General features: G+C 54.3%; 1 protein-coding gene across 1 annotated transcript; it reads right to left on the bottom strand.

Moving 5' to 3' along the window:
* LOC123808723 (C-type lectin domain family 4 member G-like) lies at nucleotides 1-3,072 on the bottom strand. Its single transcript, XM_045823532.1, is given in 10 exon segments — nucleotides 1-380; nucleotides 382-412; nucleotides 677-792; nucleotides 913-1,061; nucleotides 1,240-1,329; nucleotides 1,634-1,738; nucleotides 1,908-1,970; nucleotides 2,119-2,172; nucleotides 2,549-2,650; nucleotides 2,967-3,072. Coding segments are annotated over 10 exon segments (873 nt in total). The 5' UTR covers nucleotides 3,022-3,072; the 3' UTR covers nucleotides 1-272.
* Between the last annotated feature and the right edge of the window lie 15,213 nt (nucleotides 3,073-18,285).

Here is an 18,285-nt window from a genome sequence, read left to right as displayed (position 1 = left end):
AGATCAAAGGGCCCAGGAGCCAGGGTTTTGGAAGAGGTGGAGGTTACGCTAGGTCCGAGGGGAAGAGGTTGGAGCGGAGGTCCCAGATCGCAGACACTGGACCCGGCTGAGTGGGGCTGTTTCTCCTCAATAGCGGTGGGCGGGAGAAGAAAAGACACACACACCAGACGGTGGTGGGAAGAACCAGGAGGGCCAGCAGCTGAGGGACGACACGGGCAGCTGGTGGCCTGGCTCAGGCGGCAGGTGGTCTGGCTCAGGGGGATTGGGTGGGCTCAGCAGCTGAGCCTCTTCTCGCAGATCCAGCTGTCCTTCTCACTGTCGCAAGGAGCGTCGTTCCATAGCCCGGTACGCTGCATCATGACGCAGTCCTCGCGCCCCCAGGGAGTCATTGGGCTCACCCCGGTTCCAGTGGCTGCAGAGGTTTGGTTGGGGTGTGGTTGGGGGTTTGGCTGAGGATGACCCTAGGTCCAGCCCATTTGTTGGGTGGGGCTAGTCTAGACACCCTGAGGGTCTAACCTAAGCAAGGCCCTGGGATATAACTTTATAAAGCCCAGAATCTGTGCCTCAGCCAGTTCCTGGTGGCTAGCTTGGCCATCCCTAAGGAGTGCTTGAGATCTGTCCAATGCACTTGTCCCCAGGGGCTGACCTGTCTCCTTCCCCTCTTCCCTTTCCTTACCTGAAGCTGAGCGAGACTCCGTCTATCCACTGATAGCTCTGGACCTTGCTCGCGTGGCGCACGGCCCTGAGGCCCAGCCAGTAACCGCGGCCTCTTGTATTCCGACTCAGGAAGCCCTGGATGGAAGGAGAGATTAGTTGGCTTGTCAGTGGCTGCCGCCCACAGACACCTCCCAGCCACGACCCCTGCGGTGAACTCCCCATCCCACCTCCGACCACACTGCACTGGCCACCCACCTGCTCCTCCAGGTTCCTGACAATCACCAGGTGCGCACCCGCGCCCGCACAATTGAGCTGCGCCTCTTCCCATCTGGCCCGCACCACCGAGAAAAAGTAGCAGGAACCCTGGAAGGGCAGCCACGACGTGGGGCACTGCTCACAGGAACCTGTGGGGTGGCAAAGGTCCATGAAGCTGACTGCTCCCAGGTGCAGCACTCAGAGGGAGTTGAGGGTCGCAGGGGCAGAGCCATGGAAAGGGCGGATTCCGGCGGATCAGGGACCCACCGGGCCCGCGGGCAGGTCCACTAACCCCCCTTGTGCACGCCCACGCCCCTTCCTGCTCACTGTTTCCAGCTCGGACGGCCTCCAACTCCCGGAACAGCTCGCTGCGGATGTTCTCGCGGTCTCTCCCGGCTTCAGCCAAGCTCTGGGTCACTGCGAGGTCACGGGAGTCCAGATTGTATGTGGGTAGGGTCGGGGTCAGGAGAAGGGTTGAGATGAGGGGAGGGGCAGCATCACCGGAACCTCGGGGTCGAGGACCGTTATAGCGAGGAGGGTCCCCGTGGGGGTGGGGGTTCAGAGGTGTAGTCCACGGGCAGCGTCTAGGACTCAGGGTCAGGATGGGGGGGACAGGATCGGGGTTAGAGGTCAGGATCACAAGGATCAGCATGTAAATCACGGGTCGGGGCACTGGTATGGTGAGGGATCCGGTGTGCGTCCCAAGACTGGGGTCCCTCACCGCGCTCGCTCAGTTCTTTCAGGGCGCTCTGCTGCTGGATCAGCTTCACCTGCGCCTCCGCAAGCTCTGCGCGCGCGGTCTTCAGCTGCGCCTGCGTGTCCAGGCCTAGGAGCGGCGGGGGGGGGGCGGGGGGTGGGGGGTGTGGGGGGGGGGATGGGGGGGGGGGGGGGGCGGGACGTCTGAGATCTCCTACCCTTGAGTCCACAGGACCCGCCCCCAGCCCACAGGACCCGCCCAAACCCGCAGGACCCGCCTCTCAGCCCATAAGTCTCACAGCAGCTATTGCAGGCTCGGAACTCTTCCTTCAAGTGGCCCAGCACCACCGTGTGCTCCGAGGCTGGAAAGACCCCCCGCCCAACGCAGACACGCCAAGTCACCCATGGGGACTCGTGAGATACCCTTCACCACTCCGGGGGCCAGCTCTGGGGAGCCTGGGGTATCCGCCCACCTACTCACAAACCCGGGAGCCGGTGGTCTGCACGCACCGTTTGCTCTCAGCAGGTCCTGGCGCCGGAGCAACTCCCCCTGCTGCGTGGAGGCTGTGGAGAGAGGCTCCTGCAGGCGCGGCCCAGGGACGAGGGAACTCTCCCCTCGCCCGAGGGGTGTGGGGGACCACAGTCTTGGGACGCACACAGGGGGCGGGCAGGGGTACAGCGCACACGATGCACCCTCGAGCCGAGCAGAGACAAGCACACGGGGCTGTGCACACTCATTGTTGCATACACATGCGCACAAGTGTGGGTGCACACAGCTCCAAGAGGCACACGAACCGTTCGTTCTCAAGCATTCACCCTCAGCCCCAGGCTGGGATCTGGGACCTAGCCGGGGCGCCCTGGGGCAGAGGGAAGAACTAAGCAGGGAGTTGGGCTGGGGGAGGGCTGGGACACAATCTCCCCCTCCTACATGGTCACTCACCCTTGGAAAGTAGGATGCTCAGGATGAAGGCCCACAGGACTGCAGTGACCACGAGAGCCAGGGCCAGGAAGAGGAACCGCCGTCCCCAGCGTCCATAGGGCCCTTGGGCAACAAGAGACTCCTGGGTCCCTCAGTCCCAGGACAGTCCTGGCTCTCTGGGCCCCGAGGACCATGCCCTGGACACTCGGGTCCCAGAACACCAGGGTTCCGAGAGGTTAAGTGACCTTCCTAATGGCCACAGCCCTTCGGTGATGGAGCGGAAATTTGAATCTACATCCCGTTGCCTCTAGAGCCTGTGGGGTCTCTCCTGCACCCACGACTTGCTCCCTCTCTAGGCTGTTCTCCTCCCTCTCCCATCAAATCCCAATTAAGAGGGACCCCAGGGGCCCAGTGAAGCAGTCCCACTGCTTGCTCATACCTGCGGGGACCTCGTCCAGCCCGCCACCCCACTTGCTGTACCCAGCAGTGTCCATGGTGAGCAGGCTCCCAGCCCTGGACACTGATGTAAATGTAGCCCCCTCCTCCCCCCAACGCACCCCCCTCCCCCGTTTCCTTCCTTATCATCTCCTGCGTGTCAATTCCTGGTAACAAGGACCCACTGACCAATCACAGGGCTGGCCGGCCCTTTGTGGGCTGAGCTGGCATTAAGGGTGAGGTGGGGCAGGGGAAGTGGAAGAATGCTGAGTGAAGGGGGGTGGGAGACTGCTGTGTGGGGGGGGTCTGTGCTGCAGAGGGTGGATGTCCATAGGAAGCAGAGCGCGGGCGTGCTTCTGAGTGTGTGTGTGCAGGTGTGCTTGCTCACTATCAACCTCCCCGGGCTGGTAGCTGCAGCAACATCTGCAGGCTGGTGTAGGGGGCTTTGCTTTAGAGCTCGGTCTCCACCTCTTACAGGTCAGAGACTGGGCTCCCTCCTTACAGGGGCAGCCTGAACCTGTCCAAGCTCCAGCCCCTCCTGGGGGGGGGGGCCTGAGAAAGCCCCCTCAGGCCTGGACCCCCGGGCTAGCTCAGCTTCCCTCCACCATTCTCCCACAGTTGCGTGCCAAAGGCTGACTCTTAACCCAGCCCTCCGCCAGAAGGGAGAACACAGACGGTCAGCTGGGCTACTGGACTTCAGTCTTGGGCAGAGGGGTGCAGGGTGTATGTATGTAGCTTCCAGCAGCCTCGGTTTTGTCCTCTGTGCAGAGGGGCACAGTGACGGGGACTGTCTCCAAGGGATGCTGTGACAAGGGAATGAGGTCATGCATCTCAAGCGCTGGCACCGTCCCCCAGGCACAAAACCCACTGCACACTCATTCATCCTTTCAACAAATACTGAACACGCCCCCAGGTGCCAGGCTTCGATCTCGGAACTGGGCATCGTCCGTGGTGGCGCACAGTCTGGTCGCACCTTACCGGGAAGTGAACTGCAGGCCGGGGACCCGAGCAGGCAACTGCACAGCGTGGATCAGAACTCACCACAGGGGATGTGCTGACGGGAGGACTGGCCCGGGTGGAACAGCGGGCCCTGCAGTCTCTGCGGGTGATGCCCACTACCAGACCCTGCCACTGTGCTTGTCTACCGCGTCCCGGAGGTAGCAGGCACAGCAAGGCGTGGGGATGAAGAGGGCAGCACATGCCAAGGGCCGCACGTCCTGGTGGCCTTGTGAAGGACACTTCCTTCAATGGACACTACCACCAGTTTGATGTTTATCTCGCTGGTCACGCTGCTCTGACCATTAATGACAGAAATATTTATGGCCACCTGTCAAGGAGCGCATCATCACTGACCAGAAGGCTTCAAGTGCTTGCTAAGGTCACTGAGGGTGGTCACGGCACAAACCTAGAACTCAGGTGAAATGCGGACCCAGAGCTGGAGCTGGGTCTGGGCACGTCTGCGTGTATGAGCCAGCACCCATCAAGGCCCAAAGGACCCAATCCCCTCCTGGCAGCAAGCTCTCTAGGAGGGGGAGGGAGGAGACAGTAAATAATGAGCTTAATGAAACAGGAAGTTGTCTAGAGGGTGGTTCTCACCTGAGGGCCATTCTGCCCCCCACCCAGGGGTCCATTGGGCCAAGCGTGGGAGACTTCTGTGGTCGCCACAAGTCCGGGGGCTGGGGGGTGACACTGGCATCTAGTGGGAGGAGACCAAGGATGCTGCTCAATACCAGACTCAGTACTGAAGGTGAGAACCCTAATATAAGACGTTCCCAGGTCCTAAGGGCTATGGGAGGAAGCATCAGGTAGGACAAAGGACTGGGGAGTGCTGGGCTGGGGCAGAGGCCACTGAATCAGATGGTCAGGGTAGGCCTCGCGGAGCAGGCGAAGTGTTATTTTGCCAATAGAGCATTGCCTACGTTCCAGCCCCTCTGCAGAAGTGCACACACAGCCCTGGAGAGGGGCAGGGCATGGTTTCAGGAAGAGTGTGCTCAAGCTGCGGCGTGTACCAAGTCCTCATTGAACTTTACCTCAGGGCAGCTGCGTGTCGTCCTTACTAATACACCGCAGTGCCGCCTGTGTGTGATGGACCCAGATGCAGTCGTCACTTCCAGGTCGGGGCTGGCCTGTCCACTTTCTGGCTTGGATTTGGACACCCGCTTGCAGCCAGCCCTGCGTCCAGACAGCGCCGTGCCCCCCTCGCAGCGACCTGGGACCCTGGGAAGTAGAAACCATCTGCGGTTCACAGAGCCGTGGCTGAGAGGTTGATGGCGCTGCAGGACTGGAGCATGCGTGTCTGCTGCCCCGAGGGGGGAAGAAAGAGCGGCCATGATAAGCCCACAGCACTCAGAGAACCACGCGGGGCTGAGCCAGGTGGCCTTCCACAAAGTGGGCGGCCCTGCCCCTTGTCCCAAGGTTCCCTGGTCCCGAGACACAGGCCCGTCTGGCCTCGTCAGCAGAGGTGCAGGTGGAGTAGACAGGCCCTGCCCGCTGACTTAGCAGCGGGTTGGAAAGTGGGTGAGGCAGAGCTTTGCGGGGGCAGGGCGGGGGGCGGGGAACACCCTCCCTCGGGCTCTTGGGGACAGCTGTGCTCAGGAAGGGTGTGGGCCCAGTGGGAGGAAGCAAGGACAACCACAGGGAACGTACGGTTTCATCAGAATGTGTTCTTGGGAGAGGTTCTAGGCGGGATGGACTTATCAGCCCTGGTGCAGGAGAAGGAAGGGATGCATTTGGGGATCTCAGTGGGGCGTTTCAGGAGAGGATGGTGGGGACTGGGCCGTCAAGGGCATGTGCACTGTTGACAGGAAAAGGAAGCGCCTAGCAGGCAGAGGGTATGGCTGAGGCAGAGGTCAAGAGGCGGGAAGATGAGTCTCTCTCATATATATTCAACACCTGGAGCCAAAGCTCCCAGGGTGTGTGTGTGTGTGTGTGTGTGTGTGTGTGTGTGTGTGCGTGCGCGCGCGCGCGTGTAGGGGGCCAGGGGTTGGGGAAATGTCAAGGCTGGTGAGGGAACCAGTAAGCTGCCTGCTTCACCTCCGCCCCAAACCTGCCCAGAATTTGCCTCAGGGAAAACGAAAGGGGAAGGCTGGACCCAGGCACAAGGCTGGCCATAGACTTCTGAACTCTAGCCCTGACCTATAACAGGAAAAGGAGACCCATTTTGGGTGGTGGTGGGGCAGAAGAGTAGGGGAACATGGACTAGGGATTTTAAAACAATGTGGTGAGTCTAGGAAGCACAGAGGACTAGGAGGACCCTTGGAAGCATCTAATGCAGCCTGGAAAAATCTGGGAGGGCTTCCTGGAGGAGGTGATGCCTAGAGAAGCAGAGTTGCACATAGACAGAGTTGTTCTATCGTGGTAAAGTACCCAAGACATGGGTCATGAAAGAGTTTCCCCAACATGATATTAACACAGGTGAAGGTTGGGAGGGGTGAGGGACCAGGCTCCGGAGAAGCTGAGACTAATTCATGGGTAGTAGTCTGGGGCGGGGGTGTCAGCTGGGGCCAGATGATGCCAGGATGTGAGGAGCAGGGACATGGGGGTTTGGACTGATGTGGGAAGAAGGCAAAAGTCAAGGCTTTAGCCCCGAGACCAAGGCCACTCCATGATTTCTGTGCTCTCCAAAGACGGGAGTTGTGCTGTTCCCCCGGGAACCCAGGTCAGCACAAAGACAATGCTACTTCTGGGCTGTTGCTGTGGATTTTGGCTTTGCTTTTTTATTACGAAGTACATTATGCCTGCAGGAAGGTATGCAGAGAAAAAGCTCTGGGGTGATTGGTGTATCTGGACGCTTTATACAAATTGCACCACGTGATCCATGTCCTTCCACAATTTGTTTGTGTTCCCACCACAAAAGTTGCAAGATATGTCTAGTCAACATCCATTCCTCATTAGAGCAAAGGTGAACACAAGAACACACATGCTTAGTAAACAAAACCCAGGATAAAACTTCCTTAATTTGATAAGTGGTCAATTCCAGGAACCCACAGAAATGTCTCACCTACTAGTGAATTTCTGAGAACCAGTTTTGGTAAAAGTAAGAACGAAATGAAGATGCCCGTCCTGCTGTTTTGCCAATGCAATAAGAAAATAAAGAGAAAAATAAGACCTACGAATACTGGAAAGGAAGCGTCAAAGCTGACGGTGTTTTGAAGCTGTGATCGCCCCTCTTAGAAAGCCCTAGCGAATCAACTTTTGGACTCGTTGAGGGATGCAGCAAGGTCAGCTCTCCATAAGCACCTGGAAGTGAGAGAAGCAACACATCCTCTTCCCAACAGGAGGAAGCCTTAGAGAACTGAAGAGTAATTGTGACGAGAGCACAGGTAAAACTGTTCACCTCCACTGAGATCCGAACAGATCAGGACACAGCACGGGTTCCCCAGAAGGACACTCGGGGTTTTAAAGAGTTTCATTCTTCCTGAGTTAATTTATAAAGTCAACGCCATCCCAATAAAAAATCCAAGTAGATTTTTGATGGAGTTGTTTCATCATGCTCAAATGCACAAGACAGAAAACTTGCCATCTTAATCCCCTTTAAGTATATTTTGTTGATTACGCTGTTACAGTTGTCCCACTTTCTCCCCCTTGCCCCTCTCCGCCCAGTACTCCCTTCCATCCTGTCCCTGGGTCCCGTGTGTATGTTCTTTGGCTTCTCCATTTCTACGCTGTTCTTAACCTCCCCCACCCCCCACCCCTGGCTGAGTCTACCCTGTACCTAACAATCATGCTTCTTAATCCCTGTGCCTCCCCCCCGCCCCGCCCCCGCATTCTCCTCCTTCCCCTCCCAGCTGATAACCCTCCATGTGATCTCCATATCTATGGTTCTGTTCCTCTTCTGGTTGTTTGCTCAGTTTGTTTTTGTTTTTGTGCTTTTAGATTCAGTTGTTGATAGTTGTGAATTTGTTGCCTTTTTAATGTTCATGGTTTTGATCTTCTTTTTCTTAAATAAGTCCCTTTAACATTTCATGTATAGTAATGGCTTGGTGGTGATGCAATCCTTTAGTTTTACCTTGTCTGGGAAGCACTTTGTCTGCCCTTCCATTCTAAGTGAAAGCTTTGCTGGATAGAGTAATCTAGGTTGTAGGCCCTTGCTTTTTGTCACTTTGAATACTTCTTTGCAGCCCCTTCTTGCCTGCAAGGTTTCTTTTGAGAGATCAGCTGACAGTCTTATGGGAACTCCTTTGTAGGTAACTCTCTGCTTTTCTCTTGCTGCCTTTAAGATTCTCTTTTGCCCTGGCTGGTGTGGGTCAGTGGTTTGAGTGCTGGCCTATGAACCAAAGGGTCACTGGTTGGATTCCCAGTCAGAGCACATCCCTGTGCTCTGGCATGTGGGCCAGGTCACTAGTGAAAGAGGCAACCACACATTGATATTTCTCTTCCTCTCTCTCTCCCTTTTGCTTTCCCTACTCTCTCGTAATAAATTTTAAAAAATCTTTGAGAAAAGAAAAGAAGGGAAAGAAAAGAAATGCTCACAATTGGCTCTCACGAATGGGTTGCAAGTGGTTCTGGCACATTAAACTCACACACAAGTAAACCTTTTGGGCACTCTCAGTACATGTCAAGCACATGTTCAGATAGTGTCACCAAGTGTGTGTGTGCTGAGAGGCCTGTTGTGCACAAAAGTTGGGTATGGTTGTAGGATACGGACAGGAGAGGAACTCAGACATCTGAGCACACACGGGGGCTCAGGACCTGGTCAACTAGAAGGCAGAAGGTCAAACTAAAAAAGAACTTTCCACCAAGAGATTGGGGAGATGCTGAGCCTCAATGGCACAGGGACAAGCTCCCTCCCGACTTCTCACCAACCAGAACTTCCTTCAGCTGCTGACATCCAAGAGTAACTTCCTCCCCTGGACGGGGCTCTCAGGCCTGAAACACAAAGGCCAGTGGCCCTGGACGGACAACATCCACTTCTGCCCATAGCACAGGCAGGTCTCAGGTGAGGACGACACTCTGTCAGGCAACATGGATGGTAATGTGATGTTTACCTTAGGACCCTTCCCCACTCCCAGATCCCCTAGGCTTCAGAGTCTGGGATTTGCACTGAATTGAGGAAAGTGGTCTCCTGTCTCCATAGGATGGCAGGTGCCCCAAGTTCCACCATCAGAGTTGCAGGAACAGCCTGCTGCCCATGTAGCTGTTTTAAGAAACAGTACATGTAGAAGACTGTCTGAGGTATAGTAGAATCCACAGATAAGATTACCATCGAAAAGACAGTTTGTTAGAGTCACAGGTTCCAAGAGAAGGGACACACATCACATTGCAAGGGGCACACACAGGAAAGCACCAGGGCCCATCAGGAGGCAGAGAGAGAAGGGTGCTGTAGGGAAGAGTCTACACTGTGGTTTCCAGGGAGCGGGTAGGCAAAGCAGCATAAGCAGGTCTGGGGTTGTTACAGAACAGACCCGGGGGGGGTGAACAATATAAAGGACCCCCCTTTTTCTCAAGGGGTTCCCCCTGGTACTAGGTTCACTTTGCCACCGCCAGAGGAAAGACGTCTCTCAATGCCAGGGATTGGTGAAAAGGAAAGGAATTATTACTTATTTAGAAGTTACACAGACTAAAGGTCTTTAGAATATCCACAAATGCAGACAGTCCTTCCTTCTCCCTCTGCCTGGTCTGGGGTACTGTATCTCAGGAAAATAAGTAGAAGTCTGTGATTCAGGCTCCTGGCACCATCCATGTGGCAAAAAGGAAGCACTTCCAAAGCCATGTGGTCCCGATGTTACAGAACAAACGAGGGGGGCCTGAGACGATATATTATTACTGAAAGAAGCCCCCAGGTCCGTTGTGTCCACCGCCAGAGGAAAGACATCTCTCAATGCCAGAGATTCATGAAAAGGAAATGTTTATTTAATGCTATACAAACTTAAAGTAGTGACCTAACGTCTTTATCAAAATCCCAAAGTCCCTTAAAACACCCACAAACACACACAGTCCTTCCTTCCTTCCCCCTTTGCCCAGTCCAGAGTACTGTATCTCAGGAAAGGAAATAGAAGTCCATGGCTCAGGCAGTCCTCTGGTTATTCCCAGTTAGTACTCCATCTCGAATGGGAGACCTCCCTCGGTTCCCGGCACCCTCAGCTGAGTCGCCGGGGTCTCTGCTAAAACCAGGTGGTAGTTCCCCCTTCTAAAGCTGCGGGGGTCCCCGCTCTGGCAAAGGCATGTGGTCCTCTCTCCCAGGGCCACGGGAGTCCCCACTCTACCAGAGCCACGTGGTTCTCTCTCAGGGCTGCGGAAGTCTCCCCTCTGTCAAGGCCACGTGGTTCTCTCCCTCAGGGCCGCGGGAGTCTTCACTCTGCTAAAGCTGTGTGGTTCTCTCCCTCCAATAGCTGTGATCTTCTCTGCACTTCCACAGCCACATGGTTCTCCCTCAGGGCTGCGCATGGTTCTCCCCCCAATGGCTGCTGCATCTCGGTTTAAATCCCCACGCCAATCTTCCTCTGCAGCCCCATTTCCAACTCCTCCCACACTTGGCTTCACATGCCAGAACTCATACCCTTCCAGCTTTACTGGGCTGCCATCATGAGTCTGGGAAGGTGTGACCCCATGTCATGGAGCCAATTATCTCCAAGCTCCCACGCAGGCGCTGTAACTTGGAGGACCTGCCTCCCAGTCCCATCTTGGGGGGAGGTCCCTTTCCCTTGGCTCTGAGCATGGCCACAGCTATTTAACATATCTAAGTGACCAGCCAAAGGCTATAGATATGTTAAATGACCACACCAGAGGTTAGCTGCAAGGCTGTTGCTATGCAAAACAGCTCTCAAAGGCCCTGCTCCATTTGTCCCTTCCCCCAACCCACACCTGGGGAGTGGGAGTGAGGACATCCAAAAATCCCCTGGACACCTTAAGTTCTGGACCCCATTTTAAATGCCCATTTGGGGTCCCCCCTCTTGGCTGCACCCTGTAACACCGACTCTCACCCAACCTGTATGGTCCTTACTCTGCCAAAGCCACGTGGTCCCTGAAAGATGCCAAATGGCTGCCGTGCCTGGGTTTAAATCCCAGCACCAGTCTTCCTCTGCAGCCCCATTTCCAACTCCTCCCACAATTGGCCATGGCTGCCAGCATTCCTGTATTCTTCCAGTTTTGGGGGCTGCCATATTAAGTTCGGGCAGGCGTGCCCCATGGCAGGGAGCCAATCAACTCCAAGCTCTCACGCAAGCACTGTAACCAGGGGAAGTTGCCTCCCTGTTACATCTTGGGTGGAAGTCACTCCCAGGCCCCTGGCTCAAAGCCTGGCCACAGCTGTTTAACATATCCATGAAACCAGTTAAAGGTTATAGATATGTTAATGACCATGCCAGAGGTTAGCTGCAAAGCTGTTGCTATGCAACACGGCTCCCAATGGCCCTGCTCCATGTGTCCCATCTCCCAGCTCAGCCTTGTGGGGGGGTGAGGACATCCTATATATGCATATTTTTCTAATATTTCCTGGACACCTTGAGTTCTGGACCCCATTACAAATCCCTATTTGGCCCCCGCCTCTTGGCTGCACCCTGTTATAGGGTTGGCTGGTGTAACTAATTTCAACTTGCTGTGGGGCGCAGGGGTGGCCTTGTCTGGTACCTGGCCCTAGGATGATTAGGGCAGCGTGCAGTGGCCCTGAGTAGGACCTGTCCCTAAAGGAGGCGGTTGGGTGGCGCAGGCTCTGGACTGGTTGGTTTGTATATGAAAAGCATGTGCTGGGGGGAGGACTCCTGCTGAAATTGTCAGGGTCTGGGAGGGGGTTGGCGGGGAGGGTGTGCAACGAGACAGGCAGGAGGCCAAGGCGAGGTGATGCGGGCATCTGATCAGGCTGTCCAGAACAAGGTGTGCCCACCACAGTCATGCCAGGCAGGTGGGAGAGTATCAGGTTTCTGGAACCTAGAAACAGTTAACACAGTGGACCAGGGCTCACAGGCTGGGTGCGCTCTGCAGCTGCATGAAGTGTTGGAACAGAGGCGAACCCCGGGAGCAGCGGGGAGAAGGACTGTGTGGAATTCAGGAGGATCACTGGAATGACTCCAGATGTGACACCAGCAAATCCTGGATCTGCAAAATGCCAACAGCTTCCTGCTCCAGTGACTGAAGGCCAGTTTCAGTCCTTGACCCCTGAAGCCCCAGTGCCACACCTGCTGGGTCTGCGGAACCTCACCTGTGTGTCTCCGCCAGTGCCCTTTCTCCCAGTCGGGGGGATTGCAGGAGCCCCTTGACAAAAGCTTCAGGACTCTGTCTTTGTGGACTCAGCGCTGTTTCCTCTGGGCTCAGAGGTTGTAGTTCTGGGCACCCTGCTCCTTGGAGCTTTCAGAAAAACAGGAGAAAGAGCAGAAAAAGAAGAGGAAAAGGAGAGTGGGGGAGGAGAGGCAGAGGAAGGGAAAGGAGAAGGAAGAGGAGAGGAGTAGAGAAGGAGGAGGAGGAAGAGAAGAAAGAAGAAGAAAAAGCAGAAACAGGCTCAAAATGGAGTCACTTGTGCTAAGCCCCATGTCACGTAACCAAAACGTAATTGCAGTTTCAGCCCCTTCGAGGATTGTGACCTTCGACCAGTGGATCTGGAATTTCTCGGTCAGCAGTAACAAAGTCATTTGACTGATAAGACCCTCTGCCTTCCCCTGAGGGAAGGTGACCTTGCTTGAAATAGTCCACTGTTTCACCATCCTTGTTCCATCCTCCTTCTGCCTCCTTCTTCCATTTTGTCCAGGTCCTCAGAGTTCCTTTCTACTTTCTGGGTAAGATATTGCCTGACCCATGAATCATTCAATAAAGCCAGTCAGATCCTCAGGATTTGTACACTGAAGTTCATTTTTCTACAGAGCTGCATAAGGTGACTAGGATTGGGGCACACTCAAGGCTCAGGTGTTCCCCTGACCTGCTCTCTCCTCCTGGACCAGAGCCCATGGTTTGGACCGCCCTGCATAGCTGCCATGGCCACTGGAGCTGTCTCACATGCATGAACCCTCCCACCTTCCCAGTGTCATTCTGCCATCAGCTGGCCCCTTGGCGGAGGACCTTCTTGCAGGAGGTCATCCTGAAGGCTTGTCGTACAAGGGAGCTAATGACCCCCGTCAACCAATCACCATGGGGACTGACATATGGGTACCCCAGTTCTCTCTAGGGTGCCCAGAACTTCACCCTCTGAGCCAAAAAGAAACTGCTGTGGTGGGTGCTAGGACAGGCCGCCCAGCTGCCCCTTCAAGGAAAGGTAAGTTGCCCCAGCTGCCGGGAGAGCCGTCACCAGCTAGGCATTAACAGTCAGCCCTTTGGGAACAGACTCAGCTGCAAAAGCCACTCCACCCAAGGTCGTGACCCTTCCTGGCACAGCTGGCACTGTGCAGTGAGGGGTGGGGTGGATAAAGGTCTGACCGTGTCAGTCGAACCTGGGGATGATTCTGTTTTCAGAGCTGCCAGTGGAGTCAGTTGAGGCTGCTGACAGTCCTGTACAGCTTCACTTCTTCTGCCCATTCCTGCTTCCTTCCGGTAGTGCAACAACCAAGAGGCCCTGGCTGGTGTGGCTCAATGGATTGAGTGCCCACCTGTGAACCAAAGGGTGGCTGGTTTGATTCCCAGTCAGGGCACATGCCTGGGTTGCTGGGTTGCAGGCCAGGTCCCTGGTGTGGGGTGCTCAAGAGGTAACCACGCACTAATGTTTCCCTCCTTTTTTCTCCCTCCTTTCCCCCCTCTCTAAAAATGAATACACTTTTTTTAAAAAAGAAAAAGAAAGAAATCCATTTAAAACAACAACAACAAAGAGATTTAGTCTTTGTCCCAGGTTCCTGGCACAGGACTCCTAAAACCCTTGGAACTTGCTGAGTGAGAGGGGTGTATTTTGTTATTCCTAACAAACCCCTTGGACCATGCTTGAGTTTATGCTAATGAGGTGACTTAAGAGGGGACCCCTAGGGAGCCTGAGGATCCAGCGAGGCAGCAAAAAGACCAGATGTGCTATTAGAGGACTGAAACCTCCAGCCCCAGCTACCAACTTGAGGAGGTGAAGGTCCACATTGAGTGCTATAAGACTCATCAAGAAGGAGACTGGGGTGGGGGGGGTGAGCTCGTCAAGGTGCTGGGGGCTGACACCCTTAAAGAGGGCACAGCAGCTGCGTGTGTCCCCTCCTCTCCTGTGCCTTGCCCTCTGCATGCCTTCCACTTGGCAGGCCCTCAGGTGCATCATTCATGCAACCAACATGTGTTGGCAGTGTGTTTTTCTGAGTTCTGTGAGCCATTCTAGCAAATTCCAAAAGATGAGAGGACCTCATGGTGAACCGGAAAAGACACCAGAGTTCTTGTCTTTTCTTTCTAGGCCAACATTTTTATACCAGGAAATAAACAGGGTGCGGTGAGGGCTCTGAGATTCAGGGAGCATTAGGTGAAAGAAGCTGCAACATTCCTGCCTTGGGCAGTTAGCTGTTCCCAGGGGTGGGTGGTCATCTCTCTCTCCCTGGAACACAAAGGCCTGGATGCCTCCTGTTGTCCCCAGGTGGTAATCTTTAGCGGTGCTCTAAGAGGTCAGCTGTTATCCCAGGAGCCAGGATGTATATATACATGTATATATGTATATATATATTTAATATATACATTACTTATTAGGCTTATAACTTTTACCTGAGACTAAAAATTTCCAACTCTACCTTGACATCACTGAGGACCTGGCCAGATATCCAGGCATATGCTCTGACTGGGAATCCAACCAGTGACCCTTTGGTTCATAGGCCAGCACTCAAACCACTGACCCACACCAGCCAGGGCAAAAGAGAATCTTAAAGGCAGCAAGAGAAAAGCAGAGAGTTACCTACAAAGGAGTTCCCATAAGACTGTCAGCTGATCTCTCAAAAGAAACCTTGCAGGCAAGAAGGGGCTGCAAAGAAGTATTCAAAGTGACAAAAAGCAAGGGCCTACAACCTAGATTACTCTATCCAGCAAAGCTTTCACTTAGAATGGAAGGGCAGACAAAGTGCTTCCCAGACAAGGTAAAACTAAAGGATTGCATCACCACCAAGCCATTACTATACATGAAATGTTAAAGGGACTTATTTAAGAAAAAGAAGATCAAAACCATGAACATTAAAAAGGCAACAAATTCACAACTATCAACAACTGAATCTAAAAGCACAAAAAACAAAAACAAACTGAGCAAACAACCAGAAGAGGAACAGAACCATAGATATGGAGATCACATGGAGGGTTATCAGCTGGGAGGGGAAGGAGGAGAATGCGGGGGGCGGGGCGGGGGGAGGCACAGGGATTAAGAAGCATGATTGTTAGGTACAGGGTAGACTCAGCCAGGGGTGGGGGGGGGGTGGGGGGAGGTTAAGAACAGCGTAGAAATGGAGAAGCCAAAGAACATACACACGGGACCCAGGGACAGGATGGAAGGGAGTACTGGGCGGAGAGGGGCAAGGGGGAGAAAGTGGGACAACTGTAACAGCGTAATCAACAAAATATACTTAAAGGGGATTAAGATGGCAAGTTTTCTGTCTTGTGCATTTGAGCATGATGAAACAACTCCATCAAAAATCTACTTCGGATTTTTATTGGGATGGCGTTGACTTTATAAATTAACTCAGGAAGAATGAAACTCTTTAAAACCCCGAGTGTCCTTCTGGGGAACCCGTGCTGTGTCCTGATCTGTTCGGATCTCAGTGGAGGTGAACAGTTTTACCTGTGCTCTCGTCACAATTACTCTTCAGTTCTCTAAGGCTTCCTCCTGTTGGGAAGAGGATGTGTTGCTTCTCTCACTTCCAGGTGCTTATGGAGAGCTGACCTTGCTGCATCCCTCAACGAGTCCAAAAGTTGATTCGCTAGGGCTTTCTAAGAGGGGCGATCACAGCTTCAAAACACCGTCAGCTTTGACGCTTCCTTTCCAGTATTCGTAGGTCTTATTTTTCTCTTTATTTTCTTATTGCATTGGCAAAACAGCAGGGACGGGCATCTTCATTTCGTTCTTACTTTTACCAAAACTGGTTCTCAGAAATTCACTAGTAGGTGAGACATTTCTGTGGGTTCCTGGAATTGACCACTTATCAAATTAAGGAAGTTTTATCCTGGGTTTTGTTTACTAAGCATGTGTGTTCTTGTGTTCACCTTTGCTCTAATGAGGAATGGATGTTGACTAGACATATCTTGCAACTTTTGTGGTGGGAACACAAACAAATTGTGGAAGGACATGGATCACGTGGTGCAATTTGTATAAAGCGTCCAGATACACCAATCACCCCAGAGCTTTTTCTCTGCATACCTTCCTGCAGGCATAATGTACTTCGTAATAAAAAAGCAAAGCCAAAATCCACAGCAACAGCCCAGAAGTAGCATTGTCTTTGTGCTGACCTGGGTTCCCGGGGGAACAGCACAACTCCCGTCTTTGGAGAGCACAGAAATCATGGAGTGGCCTTGGTCTCGGGGCTAAAGCCTTGACTTTTGCCTTCTTCCCACATCAGTCCAAACCCCATGTCCCTGCTCCTCACATCCTGGCATCATCTGGCCCCAGCTGACACCCCCGCCCCAGACTACTACCCATGAATTAGTCTCAGCTTCTCCGGAGCCTGGTCCCTCACCCCTCCCAACCTTCACCTGTGTTAATATCATGTTGGGGAAACTCTTTCATGACCCATGTCTTGGGTACTTTACCACGATAGAACAACTCTGTCTATGTGCAACTCTGCTTCTCTAGGCATCACCTCCTCCAGGAAGCCCTCCCAGATTTTTCCAGGCTGCATTAGATGCTTCCAAGGGTCCTCCTAGTCCTCTGTGCTTCCTAGACTCACCACATTGTTTTAAAAATCCCTAGTCCATGTTCCCCTACTCTTCTGCCCCACCACCACCCAAAATGGGTCTCCTTTTCCTGTTATAGGTCAGGGCTAGAGTTCAGAAGTCTATGGCCAGCCTTGTGCCTGGGTCCAGCCTTCCCCTTTCGTTTTCCCTGAGGCAAATTCTGGGCAGGTTTGGGGCGGAGGTGAAGCAGGCAGCTTACTGGTTCCCTCACCAGCCTTGACATTTCCCCAACCCCTGGCCCCCTACACGCGCGCGCGCGCACGCACACACACACACACACACACACACACACACACACCCTGGGAGCTTTGGCTCCAGGTGTTGAATATATATGAGAGAGACTCATCTTCCCGCCTCTTGACCTCTGCCTCAGCCATACCCTCTGCCTGCTAGGCGCTTCCTTTTCCTGTCAACAGTGCACATGCCCTTGACGGCCCAGTCCCCACCATCCTCTCCTGAAACGCCCCACTGAGATCCCCAAATGCATCCCTTCCTTCTCCTGCACCAGGGCTGATAAGTCCATCCCGCCTAGAACCTCTCCCAAGAACACATTCTGATGAAACCGTACGTTCCCTGTGGTTGTCCTTGCTTCCTCCCACTGGGCCCACACCCTTCCTGAGCACAGCTGTCCCCAAGAGCCCGAGGGAGGGTGTTCCCCGCCCCCCGCCCTGCCCCCGCAAAGCTCTGCCTCACCCACTTTCCAACCCGCTGCTAAGTCAGCGGGCAGGGCCTGTCTACTCCACCTGCACCTCTGCTGACGAGGCCAGACGGGCCTGTGTCTCGGGACCAGGGAACCTTGGGACAAGGGGCAGGGCCGCCCACTTTGTGGAAGGCCACCTGGCTCAGCCCCGCGTGGTTCTCTGAGTGCTGTGGGCTTATCATGGCCGCTCTTTCTTCCCCCCTCGGGGCAGCAGACACGCATGCTCCAGTCCTGCAGCGCCATCAACCTCTCAGCCACGGCTCTGTGAACCGCAGATGGTTTCTACTTCCCAGGGTCCCAGGTCGCTGCGAGGGGGGCACGGCGCTGTCTGGACGCAGGGCTGGCTGCAAGCGGGTGTCCAAATCCAAGCCAGAAAGTGGACAGGCCAGCCCCGACCTGGAAGTGACGACTGCATCTGGGTCCATCACACACAGGCGGCACTGCGGTGTATTAGTAAGGACGACACGCAGCTGCCCTGAGGTAAAGTTCAATGAGGACTTGGTACACGCCGCAGCTTGAGCACACTCTTCCTGAAACCATGCCCTGCCCCTCTCCAGGGCTGTGTGTGCACTTCTGCAGAGGGGCTGGAACGTAGGCAATGCTCTATTGGCAAAATAACACTTCGCCTGCTCCGCAAGGCCTACCCTGACCATCTGATTCAGTGGCCTCTGCCCCAGCCCAGCACTCCCCAGTCCTTTGTCCTACCTGATGCTTCCTCCCATAGCCCTTAGGACCTGGGAACGTCTTATATTAGGGTTCTCACCTTCAGTACTGAGTCTGGTATTGAGCAGCATCCTTGGTCTCCTCCCACTAGATGCCAGTGTCACCCCCAGCCCCGGACTTGTGGCGACCACAGAAGTCTCCCACGCTTGGCCCA

Source organism: Phyllostomus hastatus, unplaced genomic scaffold, assembly GCF_019186645.2.
Source record: "Phyllostomus hastatus isolate PE091 unplaced genomic scaffold, TTU_PhHast_1.1 phas_contig_150, whole genome shotgun sequence".
Lineage (NCBI taxonomy): Eukaryota > Metazoa > Chordata > Mammalia > Chiroptera > Phyllostomidae > Phyllostomus > Phyllostomus hastatus.
The sequence above is the reverse complement of the archived record's forward strand: the minus strand, read 5'-3'. Positions and strand labels throughout refer to the sequence as shown.